At 47.3% G+C, this 22,695-nt stretch overlaps 1 protein-coding gene across 2 annotated transcripts; it reads left to right on the top strand.

Moving 5' to 3' along the window:
* The first annotated feature begins 1,151 nt into the window (after nucleotides 1–1,151).
* LOC141178773 (dynein axonemal heavy chain 12-like) lies at nucleotides 1,152–22,255 on the top strand. 2 transcript variants are annotated; one of them, XM_073660618.1, is made up of 7 exons: nucleotides 1,159–1,243; nucleotides 6,867–6,973; nucleotides 10,424–10,608; nucleotides 10,900–11,020; nucleotides 12,156–12,438; nucleotides 17,132–17,249; nucleotides 21,718–22,255. In XM_073660618.1, exons 3-5 carry the CDS (start codon nucleotides 10,468–10,470, stop codon nucleotides 12,185–12,187), a joined length of 294 nt encoding a protein of 97 aa, XP_073516719.1. In that variant the 5' UTR covers nucleotides 1,159–1,243; nucleotides 6,867–6,973; nucleotides 10,424–10,467; the 3' UTR covers nucleotides 12,188–12,438; nucleotides 17,132–17,249; nucleotides 21,718–22,255. The 2 variants fall into 2 exon arrangements, with proteins under 2 accessions (XP_073516720.1, XP_073516719.1); XM_073660619.1 differs by lacking the exon at nucleotides 6,867–6,973 and having other exon boundaries at nucleotides 1,152–1,243.
* The last annotated feature ends 440 nt before the right edge of the window (nucleotides 22,256–22,695 follow it).

Here is a 22,695-nt window from a genome sequence, read left to right as displayed (position 1 = left end):
TCTCTCTCTCTTCTCTCTCTCTCTCTCTCTTCTCTCTCTCTCCTCTCTCTCTCTCTCTCTTTCTCTCTCTCTCTCTCTCTCTCCGGCCCTCTTAAGGGCTACCCCAAATGTGTAAAAGATAGAAACCAATATTTGTGTTGTTTGTCCGTTTTATGAGCCTTTGATTAACCCCTTCCCACTCTTTGCCATATATATGTATTATATACGTAGTATGTGCAGGTGGGCCTTAAAGGGAATTTCCAGGACAAACATATTGATGGCCTATCCCCTGGTTATCTCATTAATATCAGATTTGTGGGGTTCCGGCACGTGTCACCTCCACTAATCAGCTGTTTGCAGCTTCGGTCGAGGTCAGATGTAAACATTGTTGAGGAGCTGAACATCAGAGCTCTGGTCACTGTGTAGTGGCCGCTCCCTGGTGCTGCAGATCAGCTCCTATTACATGAATATTAGCTGATCTGCAGGACCCGCAGTACAGTGAATGGAGCGGTGATGTTCAATCTTCACACTATTTACATCTGAGTGCTGCAATCAGCTGATGGGTAGAGCCGGTGCCGCGTGTCGGAGCCCACCGATCTGATATTGATAACCCATCCCCAGGATAAATCATCATTATTATACTACTGGAAACTCCATTAATGGATTGTCTGGGATTAATAACACGAGCCCCTTCTTTAAGAAAAAACAGTCCCTAACTGGTCACAGGATAAATGTGGGATTTCAGGTCACCCATTTACTGCAATGTAGCTGGCAATGCCACCCAGCGGATCTAAGCAAGTCCCGGGGCCTCAACAATATACAGCCAGTGCCCGAGTATAGGATGGAAGATTAAAAAAAATCTTCAAAAATGTATTTTGTATGAGGCATACATCAAAAATACAGGCAATGCTTTTCCTGACAACACTGAGTTTTATAATGTGGAAAAAAACGTTTAAAAAAACACTGTGTGAACATAACCCTAACTGCATTGTGACTGTGTATATACATATATAAACTGCCCCTCCCCCACCATGTGAGTATTCTCAGCGTGTACTGACCAATGCTGTCCACCAGGTGGCATCAGCAGGAAATTACAGCGATGAGACAAGCACTGCATGACAGCCCCGCCCCAATCTGCCCTATACCAGACACGCCCCCTACCAACGCCCCGCCTCCACTGCCATGACAACCGAATTATTTAATGGCAGAAAGAGAGACCTTATATGAGCAGAGAAGTAGCGGCCGGAGCGCGGGGTCCGCACAGGTGAGCGCCCCCATAACACAGTGTATGTACTGCACGTCAGCTCTATGGCAGACTGTCACCTGTGCTGGATCCAGTACGTGTTACACTTATATCTGTACAGAGACACAGAGGACGCAGCGGGGCCCTGTCGCCAGATATATATATATATGTGTGTGTGTGTGTATATACAGTATATATGTGTATGTATATGCTGGTATTTGTGCTGCCCCCATCCTATTGTGGTATGCATGGTCCCTCCACCCCCCAATCCTGGTATACATGGCACACCTCATTCCCCAATCATGGTATGTATGGTCCCCTCACCCCCCAACCCTGGTATGCATGGCACACCTCACCCCCCAATCATGGTATGTATGGTCCCCTCACCCCCCAATCCTAGTATGCATGGCACACCTCATTCCCCAATCCTGGTATGCATGGTCCCCTCACCTCCCAATCCTGGTATACATGGCACCCCTCACCCCCCAATCCTGGTATGCATGGCACCCCTCACCCCCAATCCTGGTATACATGGCACCCCTCATTCCCCAATCCTGGTATGCATGGCACCCCTCATTCCCCAATCCTGGTATGCATGGCACCCCTCATTCCCCAATCCTGGTATACATGGCACCCATCACCCCCCAATCCTGGTATGCATGGTCCCCTCACCCCCCAATCCTGGTATGCATGGTCCCCTCACCCCCCAATCCTGGTATGCATGGTCCCCTCACCCCCCAATCCTGGTATACATGGCACCCCTCATTCTCCAATCCTGGTATGCATGGCACCCCTCACCCCCAATCCTGGTATACATGGCACCCCTCATCCCCCAATCCTGGTATACATGGTCCCCTCACCCCTCAATTCTGGTATACATGGCATCCCTCATTCCCCAATCCTGGTATACATGGCACCCCTCACCCCCTAATTCTGGTATGCATGGTCCCCTCACCCCCCAATCCTGGTATGTATGGTCCCCTCACCCCCCAATTCTGGTATACATGGCATCCCTCATTCCCCAATCCTGGTATACATGGCACCCCTCACCTCCCAATCCTGGTATACATGGCACCCCTCACCCCCCAATCCTGGTATGCATGGCACCCCTCACCCCCAATCCTGGTATACTTGGCACCCCTCATTCCCCAATCCTGGTATGCATGGCACCCCTCACCCCCAATCCTGGTATGCATGGCACCCCTCATTCCCCAATCCTGGTATGCATGGCACCCCTCATTCCCCAATCCTGGTATGCATGGCACCCCTCACCCCCAATCCTGTTATGCATGGCACCCCTCACCCCCAATCCTGTTATGCATGGTCCCCTCACCCCCAATCCTGTTATGCATGGTCCCCTTACCCCCCAATCCTGGTATGCATGACACCCCTCACCCCCCAATCCTGGTATGGATAGTCCCCTCACCCGCCAATCCTGGTATGTATGGTCCTCTCACCCCCCAATCCTGGTATGTATGGCACCCCTCACCCCCCAATCCTGGTATGTATGGCACCCCTCATCCCTATCATGCTACACACACATACAAGAAAATAAACACTTATACTCACCTTTCTTCCCTGTGCTCCAGCGCTGTTTCCCGTTCTGCTGGAGGCCGGGGGAGGAGTGCGGCGCCGAAGTACGCGTGTGCTCATACCACGCTGTCCGGCTCCATTTTGCTGAAGACACATTGCAAATGTGTCTTCAGTAAAATGGCGCCGGATAGCGCTATGCGCATGTGCCGATTTCAATGCCTCCCTCTTCCCCCGGACTCCGGACTGAACAGAAGCGCCGCGGTAACGCTCATCCCGGTCAGGTAAGTATGTAAGTATGGCGCCAGAGATCGCGGTATGTGTTCAGTGTATACGCATACCGTGATCTCCTGCACCATACACTCCTCTTACCTGTAACGGCTCCATGCGTTCTTCAGTCTGGAGCCAGACTGTGCAGGCGTGTCGCACTAGCGCAGACTATAAAAGCTTCAGACAGAGGGACGCTTGTAGCGTTATATTATAGATACTCTATATGTATGTATATATATATATGTATACTGTATAAGTGTATATGCATACTGTATGTATATATATATGTATATTGTATATGGGTGTGTATATATGTATACTGTATATGGGTGTGTATATGTATACTGTATATGGGTGTGTATATATGTATACTGTATGTGTGTGTATATATATGTATACTGTATATGTGTGTGTATATCTATACTGTGTATATATGTATACTGTATATGGGTGTGTATATATGTATACTGTATATAGGTGTATATATATGTATACTGTAGATGTGTGTATATGTATACTGTATATGGGTGTATATATGTATGCTGTATGTGTGTGTATATATATATGTACAGTGCTGGCCAAAAGTATTGGCACCCCTGCAATTCTGTCAGATAATACTCAGTTTCTTCCTGAAAATGATTGCAATCACAAATTCTTTGGTATTATTCTCTTCATTTAATTTGCTTGCAAGGAAAAACACAAAAGAGAATGAAGCAAAAATAAAATCATTGATCATTTCACACAAAACTCCAAAAATGGGCCGGACAAAAGTATTGGCACCCTCAGCCTAATACTTGGTTGCACAACCTTTAGCCAAAATAACTGCGAACAACCGCTTCCGGTAACCATCAATGAGTTTCTTACAATGCTCTGCTGGAATCGTAGACCATTCTTCTTTGGCAAACTTGTAGTGAGCTGGCCGTCTCTGGCTGTTCTGTGATAATTGATATAGAGCCTGTTACAGAAGTGATTACACAGGATGATGTTGCCACCTTGTGGCCAGAGGTTGCACCTGCGCAGGGTGTGATGACAGAGAAAAAGACTGAGCCTCCTGTGTCCCGCCCTAGAGAGTCACGTGACCAAAGTGGGAAGCAGGAAAAAGCGCGCGCAGAGTCTGCTGTGGTCTGTGAAAAGAGCCAGGACGGTGTGCAGGCCCTCGTGTGTGGCGCAGGAGAGACTCTCAACGTGATTTCTTCTATCTGACACCATATCCTCGGAGCCTTCCCCAGCTCCTGCACTGCTGAAGGATTCAGCTGTTACACTCCCTGCTACTGGAGTGTGGACTACATAAGGGGACCCACCAGAGCTTCTATCCGGATCAGAGAGACTGTAAGCGGGACCTCTGGCGAGAGGCCGAAGTATCCCTTCCTTTGTTTCCGCGAATTCTGCTGTTCCTGTTTTTTTTCCGGCTGGGACGCCTTCCTGCAAAGACAGACAGGCCTGCGACGGGGGACACATCCTTCTGGAGTAAAGGACTGGTAACGTGTGAGTAGGGACAGTGAGGGTCAGCTTATCAGTACACGTTATTACTGTGCATATTTACGGTTGTCATTTATTGTTTTTTTTTCTTTGCTGTGTTAAAAATGTATGCGAGTAAAGATACGGTTGTCAAGATAGAGTCTGTGTGTGGGGATCTTGCTGGGCCAGATCATAGATACCAATGCGCGGCCTTGCCCGCGGTCACTTCAAACTGCTCCAGGTCCCTGATATTTGAAGGGAGCCTTCTCCAAACTGCCATTTTGCGATCTCTCCACAGGTGTTCTATGGGATTCAGGTCTGGACTCATTGCTGGCCACCTTAGAAGTCTCCAGTGCTTTCTCTAAAACCATTTTATAGTGCTTTTGGAAGTGTGTTTTGGGTCATTGTCCTGCTGGAAGATCCATGACCTCTGAGGGAAACCCAGCTTTCTCACACTGGGCCCTACATTATGCTGCAAAATTTGTTGGTAGTCTTCAGACTTCATAATGTCATGCACACGGTCAAGCAGTCCAGTGCCAGAGGCAGCAAAGCAACCCCAAAACATGAGGGAACCTCCGCCATGTTTGACTGTAGGGACCGTGTTCTTTTCTTTGAATGCCTCTTTTTTTTTCCCGTACACTCTATGTTGATGCTTTTTCCCAAAAAGCTCTACTTTTGTCTCATCTGACCAGAGAACATTCTTCCAAAACGTTTTAGGCTTTCTCAGGTAAGTTTTGGCAAACTCCAGCCTGGCTTTTTTATGTCTCGGGGTAAGAAGTGGGGTCTTCCTGGGTATCCTACCATACAGTCCCTTTTCATTCAGACGCCAACGGATAGTATGGGTTGACACTGCTGTACCCTCGGACTGCAGGGCAGCTTGAACTTGTTTGGATGTTAGTCGAGGTTCTTTATCCACCATCCGCACAATCTTGCGTTGAAATCTCTCGTCAATTTTTTTTTCCGTCCACATCTAGGGAGGTTAGCCACAGTGCCATGGGCTTTACACTTCTTGATGACACTGCGCACGGAAGACACAGGAACATTCAGGTCTTTGGAGATGGACTTGTAGCCTTGAGATTGCTCATGCTTCCTCACAATTTGGTTTCTCAAGTCCTCAGACGATTCTTTGGTCTTCTTTCTTTTCTCCATGCTCAATGTGGTACACACAAGGATACAGGACAGAGGCTGAGTCAACTTTAATCCATGTTAACTGGCTGCAAGTGTGATTTAGCTATTGCCAACACCTGTTAGGTGCCACAGGTAAGTTACAGGTGCTGTTAATTACACGAATTAGAGAAGCATCACATGATTTTTCAAAGGGTGCCAATACTTTTGTCCACCCCCTTTTTTATGTTTGGTGTGGAATTATATCCAATCTGGCTTTAGGACAATTCTTTTTGTGTTTTTTTCATTGAAGACAAATTAAATGAAGAGAATAATACCAAAGAATTTATGATTGCAATCATTTTCAGGAAGAAATTGAGCATTATTTGACAGAATTGCAGGGGTGCCAATACTTTTGGCCAGCACTGTATACTGTATATGGGCGTGTGTATATATATATATATACTGGTATGTGTGTGTATATGTGTGTATATATGTGTATATATGTATACTGTATATGTGTATATATGTATACTGTATATGTGTGTATATATGTATACTGTATATGTGTGTATATATGTATACTGTATATGGGTGTGTATATATATATATATATATATATATATATATATACAGTATATGGGTGTGTATATATATATATACTGTATACTGGGTGTGTATATATGTATACTGTATAAGTGTGTATATATATGTATACTGTATATGGGTGTATATATATGTATACTGGTATATGTGTGTATATATGTATACTGTATATGTGTGTGTATATATATGTATACTGTATATGTGTGTATATATGTATACTGTATATGGGTGTGTATATATATATATACAGTATATGGGTGTGTATATATATATATACTGTATACTGGGTGTGTATATATGTATACTGTATATGTGTGTATATATGTATACTGTATATGGGTGTATATATGCATACTGTATATGTGTGTATATATGTATACTGTATATGTGTGTATATATGTATACTGTATATGTGTTTATATATATGTATACTGTATATGGGTGTGTATATATGTATACTGTATATGTGTGTATATGTATGCTGTATATGGGTGGATATATACAGTACAGACCAAAAGTTTGGACACACCTTCTCATTTAAAGATTTTTCTGTATTTTCATGACTATGAAAATTGTACATTCACACTGAAGGCATCAAAACTATGAATTAACACATGTGGAATTATATACTTAACAAAAAAGTGTGAAACAACTGAAAATATGTCTTATATTCTAGGTTCTTCAGAGTAGCCCCCTTTTGCTTTGATGACTGCTTTGCACACTCTTGGCATTCTCTTGATGAGCTTCTAGAGGTAGTCACCGGAAATGGTCTTCACCTCACAGGTGTGCCCTGTCAGGTTTAATATGATAAAGTGCTTTATTCTTTGTCGGGTCCAGGGGTCCTGTAGAATGTGAATCCCTGAGGAACAGCGTATCCTTGGCTTGTGCCAAGACAGAAGAAAAGTTGCTGAACACTTGGTACCCCAAAGTGATCAATCTATTTGCCAATCAAGATGCCCTGCAGTTGATTAATGCGGACAAATTGGATTCCTTTTATAACTGCGTCTCGACTAGCGGGGTGCCTCAAGGGTCTGTCTTGGGCACTATATTATTTAATATACTTATTAATGATCTAGTGGAAGGGTTGCATAGTAAAATAGCAATATTTGCAGATGATACTAAACTTTGTAACGTAGTTAATACAGATGAGGATAGGGCACAGCTACAGGAGGATTTAGATAAATTGGGGAGTTGGGCCAAAAAATGGCATATGGGGTTCAATGCCGATAAATGTAAGGTCATGCACATGGGAAAGAAAAACAGCAGTCACCCATACATATTAAATGGGAAACCGTTGGGGAAATCTGACATGGAGAAGGACCTGGGCGTCTTGGTTAACAGCAAATTAAATTGGAGTGCCCAGTGTCAGGCAGCAGCTGCGAAGGCAAATAGAGTCATGGCATGCATCAGAAGAGGAATAGGGGCATATGATGAGAACATTGTTCTTCCTCTGTATAAAGCGCTGGTAAGGCCGCACTTAGAATATTGTGCACAGTTCTGGGCTCCGGTACTCAGGAAAGACATATTGGAGCTAGAGAGGGTACAAAGGAGAGCGACTAAGGTAATAAAGGGAATGGAGGGACTAGAATACCCAGAGAGGTTGTCCAAATTAGGCCTATTTACGTTGGAAAAGAGAAGGCTTAGGGGAGACCTCATAAACATGTATAAATACATCAGGGGGCTGTACAGAGATCTCTCCCATGACCTGTTTATACCAAGGATGGTGACAAAGACGAGGGGGCACACTATGCGTCTGGAGGAAAGGAGGTTCCTGCACCAGCATAGAAGGGGATTCTTTACGGTCAGAGCTGTGAGACTCTGGAATTCTCTGGGAGAGGAAGTGGTGATGTCCAACTCACTTAATGAGTTCAAGAGAGGCCTGGACGCCTTTCTTGAGAACAATAAAATTACATCTTATGCTTAGTGATAGTTAATTAATCCAGGGATTTAATCTGACTGCCAGATTGGAGTCGGGAAGTGAATTTTTCCTCAATGATGTAAATTGGCCTATACCGCATGTTTTTTTTTTGCCTTCCCCTGGATCAACGCTGCGGAATAGCTGCAGTGCACAAGAAATAGGCTGAACTGGATGGACGCTTGTCTTTTTTCGGCCTTTTAAACTATGTAACTATGTAACTATGTAACACTTATGTCCAAGCAGGTAAAGGCGGCTGCAAGATCCGTGATATATAAGGATTCATGTTCATTATTGTATCTCTGGATCAGACATAGACTCAGAGTGATACAACTAAATAGACCCTATAGGGGTAAAGTTGGCATATCCGGGGGGAAATATATCCCAGATTTGCCAAACTGAGCCAACTCATGAAACACATGGGTACATAGGAGAAGAAAGAGTTAATTGGCGTAAAAAATATAAATTTTTATTCCATCAAGTTAAAAAACGTACATAGTAAAAAGAGAAATGACATAATACGGATAGTATAAAGACACTAATTAGATTACCAATGTAGCAAGATATGTTACAAAGTATACATATATGGTCACGCATATGGTCACAGTGGGACATGAGCAATATAGATAATATAGCATAAGGTTAGTATATCAAGACAATCCAATGAGTGTAATAATATATCAAAAAGTAATCCATAAGTATTCCATAGTCATTGGATTTACACTTGCCATATGCATCAGGTATCCATCTAAATAATGCTCCTGCCCACAAATAATCAGATACATGTCACATAAAACATTTTTTAAGGTAGTCTCTTACCACAAAGAGTGCCAAAAAGGAGGGTAAAGTGCATAAAGGAACGCACAGTGGCAGAGTGGTATTCCCATCTCATATATTTATGGCACTTCCACAGTCTGAGGACGCACATTCGGCTGAAGTATATTGCTGCGCAGGGACATGCCGGGTCCCTGAGCTGCAATGCATGCCGCCAGCCAATCAAAGGCCAGTAGCTGATGTCGGCGTGCCAGTCACGAGCGACGCATGGAAGTGACGTCATGCGCTGCCCTTGCCGGCACACTGAAATCAGCTACAGAAGAAGACGCCGCATGTCGTGGGAGCGCAGGAAGGTAAGAAGAATCATTTATTTTTGTTTATTTAATGTATTAGAAAAGAACGACAGAACATTATACCAGGAAAGGGCCAAGGATGGGGAGCATTAGACAAGGAAGGGGCTCAGGGTGGGGAGAATTAGACAAGGAAGGGGCCCAGGATGGGGAGCATTATATAAAGAAGGGGCCCAGGATGGGGAACATTATACAAGGAAAGGGCCCAGGATAGGGAGCATTATACCAGAATGGGGACCAGGAAGGGCACAAGGATGGAGGTCATTATACCAGAATGGGGCCTAGGATGGGGGACAGGATACCAGGATGGAGGACATTGTTATAGGATGGGGGACATTGTACCAGGATTGGGGACATTGTTACAGGAAGGGGCCAGGATGGGGGACATTATTACAGTAAGAGGCCCAGGACCAAGGACATTATACCAGGAAGGAGCCCAGGATTGGGACGTTATTGCTGAAAGGGGCTCAGGATGGGGGGTATTATACACAGAAGGTGGATATTATAACAGGAAGAGGCCCAGGATCGGGGATATTATAACAGGAAGGGGCGCAGGATGGGGAACATTATACCAGGAAGGGGCCTAGAATGAGAGACATTATTATAGGATGGGGCTACAATGGGAAACATCCAAGGCAGGGACGAACACGCGCATCATTATCGGATCTAGAATGCTACAAGGGCCCATACATCTGACCAACATGCTGGTGGGGGCCCAGGTCCAAATTTTGCACATCTGCAGGAACATGGCATATGGCTTAACAGTATGTCATATGTTGGGAAGGGGTTAAGCTACAGCACATTACATAGCCTCTTGCAGCTATATCAATGGAAAAATTAAAAAATGTATGGCTTTTTGAAGAAGGGAAGGAAAAAATGCAAAACAAAAAATTATCCGGTCCTGAAGGGATTAAGGAGTTCCCACCCACAGTAAATGTTGTCACTCAGCTTAAAATCTTCACTTGCTTATTAGCAGAAGCTAAGGTTTCATTAGGATCTCCGAGGCTAAAGTTACATGCGGCTCCAGCTTACATGTAAAGGGGATGGTATCAAGGAGTCTCGCCAAACTTTCCCTACAAATGTCCAACAATTCAGAATTCATATCCATTGATAATTTATCTTCTAAAATGATAGCATTTTTTTTCTATCCTTTTCATTTTATGTGTAATTAACTTTTTGCTCTCCTCCTTTAAGCAATGGGAGGAACGACTGATAAGGATCCAGGAAACCATTGATGAATGGCTGAAGGTGCCGACCCAGTGGCTTTAATCTTCTCTTCTGAGGACATCATGCAGCAAATGCCTGAAGAAGGACGCTTATTCCAGACTGTGGACAGAAACTGGAGAGAGATCATGAAACATTGCGTTAAAGACCCGAAGGTAAATGGATGCTTCATGGTGGACTGATACAAGAAAGCACGGTCATCTTGCATCCAGGATTGATGTTTTCCAAGAGTCCGTGTCCTGATGCTTCCATCACAAGGATCCCGGGTTATGGGGCTCCGCACTGCCTGGACTCCAGCCTCCCGCATCTTCTATTTTCTATCCAAATAGGTTCTAATTTTTCTTTTAATATAAACTATTGGCACAATAGTCAATGAATGTGACCTTTTTTCAGTCTCTATAACTATATAATGGAATCTTACTTATGGGCTATCTACTTTGTTTTAGGTTTTAAGCGCCACTTCTCTGACCGGACTTCTGGAGAAACTTCAGGACAGCAATGTGCTTCTGGATAAAATCATGAAAGGGCTGAATGCCTATCTGGAGAAGAAGAGGCTTTTTTCCCACGGTATAGTCCTTTCACTTGTTGCAATGATTGTATATATTCCTTAAATATTTTTTTTTCTTATTTAAACGCATTGAAATCATTTTTGTAATTGGATTTCATTAATAATTTTGCACTGTTTGCCTTCTATTGGCTCTGTGTTGCGCTGGCTATTGGACTTATTTTTAATCGGTCTTTTTTCAGCTCCTCTTAGCCGATTTATGACCACAGATCACATCAAAGCTGAATGTGCAGGAAACAAAAAGCCTAACGGTGCAACATTTTTAATGAAACTGAATTGTCGCAAATACTCGCAATTAAATGGGTATTCCCATCTCCAAGATCCTATCCCAATATGTAGTAGGCGTAGTAATAATAATAATATTAGCAAATACCTCCAATTAGAAGTGTAGTATAGTTCTTCTGATTCACTATGTCGCTTTCCCCATGTGCAAGGCATTGCAGTAGCTTCGGTATCCATGGTTACGACCACTCATATAGTGACAGTTATTTGCTAGTGGTCGTAACCTAAGCTACTGCAATGCCCTGCACATGGGGTAAGCGACAAAACAAATCAGAAGAACTATACTAAACTTCTAATTGGAGGTATTTGCTAATATTATTATTATTACGCATACTACATATTGGGGTAGAATCCTGGAGATGGGAATACACATTTCAGTTAAATAAAAAAAAGTTCCCAAAGCTGGATAGCCCCTTTAAGCTAACCATACGCATGACATATGAGATACCCGTGGTCTGAATGGTTATTTGGCTATTTCTCCTGACTCCCACCTATTCTGCTGAACAGTCATGTGGTTTTAATGGGGAGAGAGGAGAAAGTCGGTACTGGACACCTCCGGCAGCGGGTTATCTCCCCTGAGAACCAAAAGACCGGGTATTGAAATCCCATCTGCCCGATCCTTCTGGCCCTGACATCCTCTATCGGGGGAGAGTCAGGAGACCCCCATACACATCAGTGGGTAGGCCGGTCCTGCTGCAATCGTCAGGTTTAAACTATTTTAATCCAATGTGTATGGGGACTGAATCTTTACTTTAAAGCTTTGCTTTTCTATTTTCTCACATAGACACTAATACAAATGGCGCCTGACCCAATACTTTAATGACATCTTTATCATATTGTGCATTTTCGCTTTAGCTTTTTCTTCCTGTCCAACGACGAAATGCTAGAAATTCTCTCTGAGACTAAAGATCCTCTGCGGGTCCAACCACATCTAAAGAAGGGCTTTGAAGGCATCGCAAAGCTGGAGTTCCTTCCTAACCTGGACATCAAAGCCATGTACAGCACCGAGGGGGAACGCGTAGAGCTCATCCAGACCATCTCCACCTCCGAGGCTCGGGGGGCCGTGGAGAAGTGGCTCATCCAAGGGGAAGATGTCATGTTAAGGAGCGTGCATGATGTTATTGCTCGGTCACGAATGGTACGGATCTACCTACAGACCAAAAGCATTAATTGGAACTAATCTAGTCTATATATATAATCGTCTTATCCCGTCTGTCTGTCTGTCTGTCTGTGTGTCTGTCTGTCCAGGAAATCCCGCGTCGCTCATTGGTCCGGCAGCGGCCAATCAGCGCCGGGGGATTTCTAAAAAAAGATGGCGGCCGTTAGCGGCTCATCTGCGGGACGGAGCTGAGCGGCGATGCAGCCGGGAGATGACCGGCGCAAGGCGCTCATCTCCCGCCGGCAACAGCAGAAGGAACCCGACCGACGGACCCATCTGCGGGATGGAGATGCAGCCGGAAGATGAGCGCCGCGAGGCGCTCATCTCCCGGCCGGTAGCAGCGGAAGGACCGCCGGCGTCGCTGACCTCCATGCGGAAGGGAGGACCGGGGAGCGGCGCTGCGGGTCGGGATACTTCTGCTGTGAGCGCCCGCTATGTCCCGGGTTCTCGCAGCGGAAGTAGCCGCACAGGCAGCGCCGCTCCCCGGTCCTCACCAAGACGATTCGATGATTGATCGCGGTCTTCGGACCCGACCAATCACTGATCTTAGCGCAAAACTTAAACAACGCTGTGCTGATTGGTCGCCGACGCTGCCCGCGACCAATCACCGATCTTGGCTCCACATTTAAACACCGCTGTGGTGATTGGTCGCGGCCGATATTTAAATTTGGCGCCAAAATCGGTGATTGGTCGCGGCCGATATTTCAATTTGGCGCCCAAATCGGTGATTGGTCGCGGTCAGCGTCCGCGACCAATCAGCACAATAGTGTTTAACTTTGGCGCCAAGATCAGTCATTGGTCGCGGGCCAAGACAGCGACCAATCACCGATTTGTGCGGCACTTTTAAATAGCGTCCGTGACCAATTGGATGTCAGCGCCACCCCCCGGTCCTCCCTTCACACCCTAGCCGCATGGATGTCAGCGCCGCTCCCCGGTCCTCCCTTCACGCCCTAGCCGCATGGATGTCAGCGGCGCTGCCTGTGCGGATACTTCCGCTCCGAGAACCCAGGACATGAGCGGGCGCTCGCAGCAGAAGTATCTGGACTCGCAGCGCCGCTCCCCGGTCCTCCCTTAACACCCTAGCCGCTGATGTCCCCACTGTATCCGCATGGTCTTACAAAGGTCCGGACATTTGTGTTAAAAATCGCTGATTGGTCGCTGGCGCTGCCCGCGACCAATCACCGATTTGGGCGCCAAATTTAAATATCAGCCGCAACCAATCAGCACAGCGGTGTTTAAATGTGGAGCCAAGATCGTTGATTGGTCGCGGCCGATATTTAAATTTGGCGCCCAAATCGGTGATTGGTCGCGGGCAGCGCCAGCGACCAATCAGCGATTTTTAACACAAATGTCCGGACCTTTGTAACACCATGCGGATACTGTGGGGACATCAGCGGCTAGGGTGTGAAGGGAGGACCGGGGAGCGGCGCTGCGGGTCGGGATACTTCTGCTCCGAGCGCCCGCTCATGTCCCGGGTTCTCGGAGCGGAAGTATCCGCACAGGCAGCGCCGCTGACATCCATGCGGCTAGGGTGTGAAGGGAGGAACGGGGAGCGGCGTTGACATCCAATTGGTCGCGGACGCTATTTAAAAGTGCCGCACAAATCGGTGATTGGTCGCGGTCTTGGCCCACAACCAATCACGGATCTTGCTGCAAAAGTTAAACACTACGGTGCTGATTGGTCGCGGACGCTGACCGCGACCAATCACCGATTTGGGCGCCACATTCAAATATCGGCCGCGACCAATCACCGATCTTGGCTCCACATTTAAACACCGCTGTGCGGATTGGTCGCGGACGCTATTTAAATGTGGCACCAAAATCGGTGATTGGTCGCGCCCAGCGTCGGCGACCAATCAGCACAGCGGTGTTTAAATGTGGAGCCAAGATCGGTGATTGGTCGCGGCCGATATTTGAATGTGGCGCCCAAATCGGTGATTGGTCGCTGTCAGCGTCCGCGACCAATTAGCACCGTAGTGTTTAACTTTGGCCGCAAGATCAGTGATTGGTTGCGGGCCAAGTCGGCGACCAATCACCGATTTGTGCGGCACATTTAAATAGCGGCCGCGACCAATTGGATGTCAGCGCCGCTCCCCGGTGCTCCCTTCACGCCCTAGCCGCATGGATGTCAGCGCCGCTGCCTGTGCGGATACTTCCGCTCCGAGAACCCGGGACATGAGCGGGCGCTCGCAGCAGAAGTATCCCGACCCGCAGCGCCGCTCCCCGGTCCTCCCTTCACACCCTAGCCGCTGATGTCCCCACAGTATCCGCATGGTGTTACAAAGGTCCGGACATTTGTGTTAAAAATCGCTGATTGGTCGCTGACGCTGCCGCTGACCAATCACCGATTTAGGCGCCAAATTTAAATATCGGCCGCGACCAATCACCGATCTTGGCTCAACATTTAAACACCGCTGTACTGATTGGTCGCGGACGCTATTTAAATGTGCCGCCAAAATTGGTGATTGGTCGCGCACAGCGTCGGCGACCAATCAGCACAGCGGTGTTTGAATTTGCCGCCAAGATCGGTCATTGGTCGCGGCCAGCGCCAGCGACCAATCAGCGATTTTTAACACAGATGTCCTGACCTTTGTAACACCATGCGGATACTGTGGGGACATCAGTGGCTAGGGTGTGAAGGGAGGACCGGGGAGCGGCGCTGCGAGTCCGGATACTTCTGCTGCGAGCGCCCGCTCATGTCCCGGGTTCTTGCAGCGGAACTATCCGCACAGGCAGCGGCGCTGACATCCATGCGGCTAGGGTGTGAAGGGAGGACCGGGGAGCGGCGCTGACATCCAATTGGTCGCAGCCGCTATTTAAATTTAAATGTGGCGCCAAAATCGGTGATTGGTTGCGCCCAGCGTCGGCGACCAATCAGCACAGCGGTGTTTAAATGTGGAGCCAAGATCGGTGATTGGTCGCGGCCGATATTTAAAATTGGCGCCCAAATCGGTGATTGGTCGCGGGCAGCGCCAGCGACCAATCAGCGATTTTGAACACAAATGTCCGGACCTTTGTAACACCCTGCGGATACTGTGGGGACATCAGCGGCTAGGGTGTGAAGGGAGGACCGGGGAGCGGCGCTGCGGGTCGGGATACTTCTGCTCCGAGCGCCCGCTCATGTCCCGGGTTCTCGCAGCGGAAGTAGCCGCACAGGCAGGGGCGCTCCCCTGTCCTCTCTAATACGATTCCGCTCCCCGCTCCTCACCAATACGATTCGCTGATTGGTCGCGCTCTCCACACCCGACCAATCAGTGATCTTGGCGCTAAAGTTAAACACCGCTCTGCTGATTGGTCGCGTCCGCTGCCCGCAACCAATCACCGATTTGGGCGCCACATTTAAATAGCGGCCGCGACCATTCACCGATCTTGCCGCCACATTTAAACACTGCTGTGCTGATTGGACGCGGACGCCGGACGCGTCCAATCAACGAGATTGGCGACAAATTTAAGCAACGCTCTGCTGATTGATCGCGGTCGCTGGCCGAGATCAATCAGCAGTATTGGCGCAAAATTTAAACAACGCTCTGCTGATTGGTCGCGGTTGTCGGCCGTGACCAGTCAGCAGTATTGGCGCCAAATTTAAACCTCACTCTGCTGATTGGTCGCAACCACCGGCCGCGACCAATCTGCGTTTTTGGTGCCAAATTTAAACAACGCTCTGCTGATTGGTCACGGTCGCCGGCCGAGACCAATCAGCAGCATTGGGGCCAAATGTAAACCCCGCTGTGCTGATTGGTCGCGGTCGCCGGCAAAGACCCATCAGCATTATTGGTGCCAAATTTAAACCCTGCTCTGCTGATTGGTCGCAGCCACCAGCCGCGACTAATCAGCGATTTTGGTGCCAAATTTAAACACCGCACTGCTGATTGGTCGCGGCCGCCAGCCGCGACCAATCAGCGAGATTGGCGCCAAATTTAAACGCCGCTCTGCTGATTGGTCGCGGCCGCCATCCGCGACCAATCAGCGAGATTGGCGCCAAATTTAAACAACGCTCTTATGATTGTTCGCTGTCGCCGGCCTCGACCAATCAGCGATTTTGGCGCCAAATTTAAAGAATGCTCTGCTGTTTGGTCGCGGCCGGCGACCAATCTGTGATTTTGGCGCCGAATTTAAACCCCGCTCTGCATTGCTCTGCTGATTGGTCGCGGTCGGCGGCCATGACCAGTCAGCAGTATTGGCGCCAAATTTAAACACCGCTCGGCTGATTGGTCGCGACTAATCAGCGATTTTGGTGCCAAATTTAAACACGCTCTCCAGTCCTCACTAACACGGTTCGCTGATTGGTCGCGGCCGCCGCCCGCGACCAATCATCGATATTGCCGCCAAATTTAAACACCGCTTTGCTGATTGGTCGCGGTTGCCGAACGCGACCAATCAGCGATTTTGGCGCCAAATTTAAACACAGCTCTGCTGATTGCACCCGGTCGGCCGCATACCTATTCTAGAATACCCGATGCATTAGAATCGGGCCACCATCTAGTTCTTTTATATTTGTATAAGATTATTTGGCGGCAGTGAATGATTTGTGGATGATGTATCTCTTGCAGTAGAGCCAGGTAGCAGATCTTCTACCTGCAATCGGTAGAAATGAATTTGCTAGATAATACTAGTAAGGTTGTCCCTCTCTTAAATGCTTCTGTCAACGTAATTTAACTTTCTTTTTTAAAAGGCATACCCTGCGACTGCAAGAAAAGACTGGGTGAGGGAATGGCCGGGACAGGTCGTGCTCTGTGTGTCTCATGTTCTGGACAAGTGAAGTGCATGAAGCTATCGACAGTGGCCCGGAGGTACGGCATAAGCTCCTTTACTGATCAAGGTTGCTTCACTATAAACAGTCATGGCCGGAAGTGTTGGCACCCTTGAAGTTGTTCCAGAAAATGAAGTATTTTTCCATAAAAAATTGCATGTGTATTTTCTGTTATACACATGTTTATTTCCTTTGTATGTATTGGAACAACACAAAAAAAGGCAAATTGGATATAATTTCACACAAAACCCCATAAATGGGTCGGACAAAATTGTTGGCATCTTTCCAAAATTGTGGGTAAACAATTTTGTTTCAAGCATGTGATGCTCGTTCAAAGTCACCTGTGGCAAGTAAAAGGTGCGGGCAATATGAAAATCACACCTGAAACCTGATACAAAGGGGAAAAGTTGACTCAGTCTTTGCGTTGTTACGTGCCACACTAAGCAGGGAGAACAGAAAGAGGAGAAGAGAACTGTCTGAGGACTTGAGAACCAAAATTGTTGACTAATATCTTCTTTTTGTGTTGTTCCAATATACACAAATGAAATAAACATGTGAACAACAAAACGTGTAATTGTAATAATTTTCTGGGAGAAATACATATATATACATTCATAGACAGACTTCATGAGTTCTCCTGCTAATAGACTGTCATACCCAGAGACGCAGCTTATAGGAGTTTCCAGGGGGGGATATACCATTGGTGCAACAGAGGTAAGGGGACCCACATTCACATCCAAAGATGCAAGCAGCTTATTTCACAGTACGTTATTAGACTGCAAAGAGCCCATGTAGTGTTCTTGCCCAGGGGTCTTCTCCTGGGGGTTGCAGTTGTACAGCGGCTCAATATCTTGAAGGTACCCAAAAGGCTCCATAGTATTGTTGGGATTTTGCATTGATTCATGCATCTTGTCTAGAGATGCGCAACTAAATTTGCAGGACCTTGGTCTAAGAGAGCAGGTTAGTAGTCTGTGGCTGTTGGATGGGAGCCTTGCTAACCGCCTCTTACATGCCGGCATCCCTGGCTCCTCTTTTGATTAGCCGGCCAGGCGTGATGTCATTTGTGCCTCACACCACAACTATGACATCGACATCAAAAGAGGAGCCGGAGATGCCGGTTCACGGGGCTCCGGTCCTGCGGCCGTGGAATACTGACCGGACTGTTGGACCAGAGTCCTGCAAATCCATTCGCTCATCTCTACTCTCGTCATATCTACCAATAAGGGAAGACATTGTATGGGATTTCCCATAATACCAGCATAAAATTAATCCATCTGCATTGAGTTTTCCATGCTGTTTGTAGCAGGGTTTTATAGAGGTACATCTGGGTATTTGGAGCAATTTGCGAGGAGGCAAATTGTCCCAGCAGACTCGCAGCACATTGGGGGCTTTCGTCACCATAGAGGGGCACGCTCGTGACGTGGTCAGGGAAATGATCGAAACAGGTTTGTGCAAACATCATGGCTGGCAGCAAACTTTCCAATACCATGTTCTATTTATTATACACTACATGGAGAAAGGTATTGTGCCCCCTCCACATTACACCTACAGGGGCTTTTATGGCCTCCTATTCTAATCCATATCCAGGATGTTAATATGGAGTCCGTCCCTCTACAGATATCACAGCTCAGTATGCCGAGCACCTTCATACATTTCACCACATTCCTATGTTCTTTCCATATCTATGTTATGTTCCCCCCTCTTTTCTTTGAGTTTTCATAGGACACAATTGATCTTGTCACAGTAAAGCAATCTTGGGGTGTACTTACAATGACGTCTATGGGGCAGTAGTCATTTCTGCATATTGAGATGGTGGTCCCTATATAGGAATGTTTTGGCATCTGTAGGTGTCGGCATCCCCTGTATATGACTCATTGCCACAATTGATCTTCTTTATAGTCAGTGGTTTGGATGGCCTAGGTGCGGTTTGTAATATTTTCTATCAATGGTGTGTGTGCCCTCCTCTGTGCAGTGTCGTTCTATAACCATGGATGGACTAATAAAGGGGTTTTATGTCAATTCCTTTAATGACCTTTTGTTCGGTTTCTTTGTAGGTATTATGTCATTCTCCGAGTGGTCAGCCATTCTAAGCCTGAGCAGACATATGGCAATGTAATTGATGTGTGCCTGACATTGTTCTTCCCTATGTGGCGGTGACATATTTATGCTGCCATTCTCCAGTATTTGTTCTAATTAATCATCCTAAAGGTGTTTAGTGGGGTTGAGGTTGAGAACGTGTGGGAAACAGTTCTGCTCTTCTATTCCCTTAGGGTTGGAAGCTACAATTGTTTAAAATGTCTTGTGCTGAAGCATTAAGATATCTTTTCACTGGAACTAAGGGGCCTAGACCACCCCCTAAAAACAAGGCCATACCTCCACCACCAAACTGCCCAGCGGGCACAATGCAGTTAATAGGGTAACGTTCTCCTGGCATTCACCAAATCCAGACTCGTCCATCAGATGCCAGATAGAGAAGTGTGATCCGTCACTGCACAGAACAGGTCTCCTCCAGAGTCCTGTGGTGGCGGCTTCACACCACTCCATCCGACGCTCGGCATCGTGCTTGGTGATGTAAGGCTGCATGCAGCTGCTCGGCCATAAAGCTCCAGGCGGGGGCGCAGTGTTTGTGGTGATGTTGTTACCAAAGTAGATCTGGACTCTGCAGTTATGGAGTCAGGAGAGCGTTCTGCCCTCTGCTCCTCAGCACTCAGTGACCCCGCTCTGTAATGTTCTGGGGTCTCCTGAGTTGCTGCAGTTCCTTCCACTCCTTAATAATATCACTCACATGTGATGGGGGAAGATTTAGGAGGGAAGAAATGTAATATCCAGACTTGTTACCCCGGTGGCTCCTATTACAGGACCGCGCTGGTATCAGAGAGCTCTGCACCACCAGCCGTTCTGTCATATGTTAGTAACAGCACACCGCATGGGAGGGCGGATGTTATACACCGGGGGGCGTGGGGATTGATGTTATACACTGGTGGGGGGCGAGAGTCTTAATGTTATACAAGGCCGAGGGGCCAGATGTTATACCCTAGGGGTACGAGGGGCTAGATGTTATACAAGTCCGAGGGCTGGATGTTATACACTGAGGAGCAAGGGGACGGATATTATATACCGGGGTGAGGGGACGGATATTATACACCGGGGGGCGTGGGGACGGATATTATACACCAGGGGCGAGGGGACAGATATTATACACCAGGTGCGAGGGGACGGATATTATACACCAGGGGTGAGGGGACAGATATTATACACCAGGTGCGAGGGGACGGATATTATTCACCAGGGGCGAGGGGACGGATATTATACACCAGGGGCGAGGGGACGGATATTATTCACCAGGGGCGGGGGGACGGATATTATACACCAGGTGCGAGGGGACGGATATTATACACCAGGGGTGAGGGGACAGATATTATACACCAGGTGCGAGGGGACGGATATTATTCACCAGGGGCGAGGGGACGGATATTATACACCAGGTGCGAGGGGACGGATATTATACACCAGGGGTGAGGGGACAGATATTATACACCAGGTGCGAGGGGACGGATATTATTCACCAGGGGCGAGGGGACGGATATTATACACCAGGGGCGAGGGGACGGATATTATACACCAGGGGCGGGGGGACGGATATTATACACCGGGGCGAGGGGACGGATATTATACACCGGGGGGGCGAGAGGCCAGATGTTATACACAAGGGGGAGGGAGCGAGGGGACAGATGTTATACACCGGGGCTGGGGGCCGGATATTATGCAAAGAAGGGCTTGGGGTTGGATGTTATACAGTGGGGTTGAGGGGATGGATTTTATACACTGGCGGGGGGGGCGAGGGGACGGATATTATACACCGGGGGGGCGAGAGGCCGGATGTTATACACCAGGGGGAGGGAGCGAGGGGACAGATGTTATACACCGGGGCTGGGGGCCGGATGTTATACCCTGGGGGCCAGATGTTATGCAAAGGAGGGCTTGGGGTTGGATGTTATACAGTGGGGTTGAGGGGATGGATTTTATACACTGGCGGGGGGGGCGAGGGGACGGATATTATACACCGGGGGGGCGAGAGGCCGGATGTTATACACCAGGGGGAGGGAGCGAGGGGACAGATGTTATACACCGGGGCTGGGGGCCGGATGTTATACCCTGGGGGCCAGATGTTATGCAATGGAGCGCTTGGGGTTGGATGTTATACAGTGGGGTTGAGGGGATGGATTTTATACACTGGCGGGGGGGGGCGAGGGGAGAGATGTTATACTAAACTAGGGGCGAGGGGTGGATGTTATACACCGGGGGAGGCGAGAGGCCGGATTTTATAAACTGGGGGCTGAGAGTCCGGATGTTATACACTGTGGGCAATGGGACTAAATGAAAAAAGCAGAATTCGGTGACTAGGAGTTTTGTCCTATAATGTATGTGCATTTGCCTTCCCTTTAGAAACTCTCCCTTGTGATTCTGCAGTGTCTTAGAGGTTGACTATCTTTTCCTACATTCCTCAGGAGTTTCTCATGAACAGACTTCCGGTGGCTTGCCCAACTCCGCTATTACTGGGAGAATGAGAATGCGAGAGTGCGAATCATCAACTGCAATGTGAAGTCCGCCTATGAGTACCTGGGCAGCTCCCCACGCCTGGTCATCACTCCGCTCACTGACCGATGCTAGCGGACTCTGCTATGATGTGATGGGTTATGCTCAGAAATGTTTTTGACTTTTGTATGATGCATGAAACTTATTAGCAATTATTATTGATATTTCATACCAGTTCTTTCATGTTTCATTGGTAGATCGGTGCTTTTTATCTAAATCTTGGTGGAGCTCCAGAAGGTCCGGCCGGCACAGGAAAAACTGAGACCACCAAAGATTTGGCCAAGGCGCTGGCCGTGCAGTGTGTGGTCTTTAACTGCTCTGATGGTTTGGACTACATAGCAATGTCAAAGGTACATACAATGTTAAGCTGCTCCATTGCAGATAATAAACTGACTCCATCCGATGTTCTGCTGACATCTTTTGATTATATAGTACAGACCAAAAGTTTGGACACACCTTCTCATTTAAAGATTTTTCTGTATTTTCATGACTATGAAAATTGTACATTCACACTGAAAGCATCAAAACTATGAATTAACACATGTGGAATTATATACTTAACAAAAACGTGTGAAACAACTGAAAATATGTCTTATATTCTAGGTTCTTCAAAGTAGCCACCTTTTGCTTTGATGACTGCTTTGCACACTCTTGGCATTCTCTTGATGAGCTTCAAGAGGTAGTCACCGGAAATGGTTTTCACTTCACAGGTGTGCCCTGTCAGGTTTAATAAGTGGGATTTCTTGCCTTATAAATGGTGTTGGGACCATCAGTTGCGTTGTGCAGAAGTATGGTGGATACACAGCTGATAGTCCTATTGAATAGACTGTTAGAATTTGTATTATGGCAAGAAATAAGCAGCTAAGTAAAGAAAAACGAGTGGCCATCAT

The sequence above is a fragment of the Phyllobates terribilis genome, unplaced genomic scaffold (genome assembly GCF_046119375.1).
Source record: "Phyllobates terribilis strain yellow unplaced genomic scaffold, ASM4611937v1 Scaffold_30__1_contigs__length_15301838, whole genome shotgun sequence".
NCBI lineage: Eukaryota > Metazoa > Chordata > Amphibia > Anura > Dendrobatidae > Phyllobates > Phyllobates terribilis.
Note: the sequence above shows the minus strand (reverse complement) of the source record. Positions and strands in the feature narration are given on the sequence as shown.

Excerpts from the sequence above, each read along its gene's own strand:
- LOC141178773 (XM_073660619.1), top strand. The coding sequence starts at position 10,468 with ATGGCTGAAGGTGCCGACCCAGTGGCTTTAATCTTCTCTTCTGAGGAC. Across the intron at positions 10,609-10,899 it reads ATTGCGTTAAAGACCCGAAG|GTTTTAAGCGCCACTTCTCT; the intron begins GTAAATGGATGC and ends ACTTTGTTTTAG. Across the intron at positions 11,021-12,155 it reads GAAGAGGCTTTTTTCCCACG|CTTTTTCTTCCTGTCCAACG; the intron begins GTATAGTCCTTT and ends TTTTCGCTTTAG.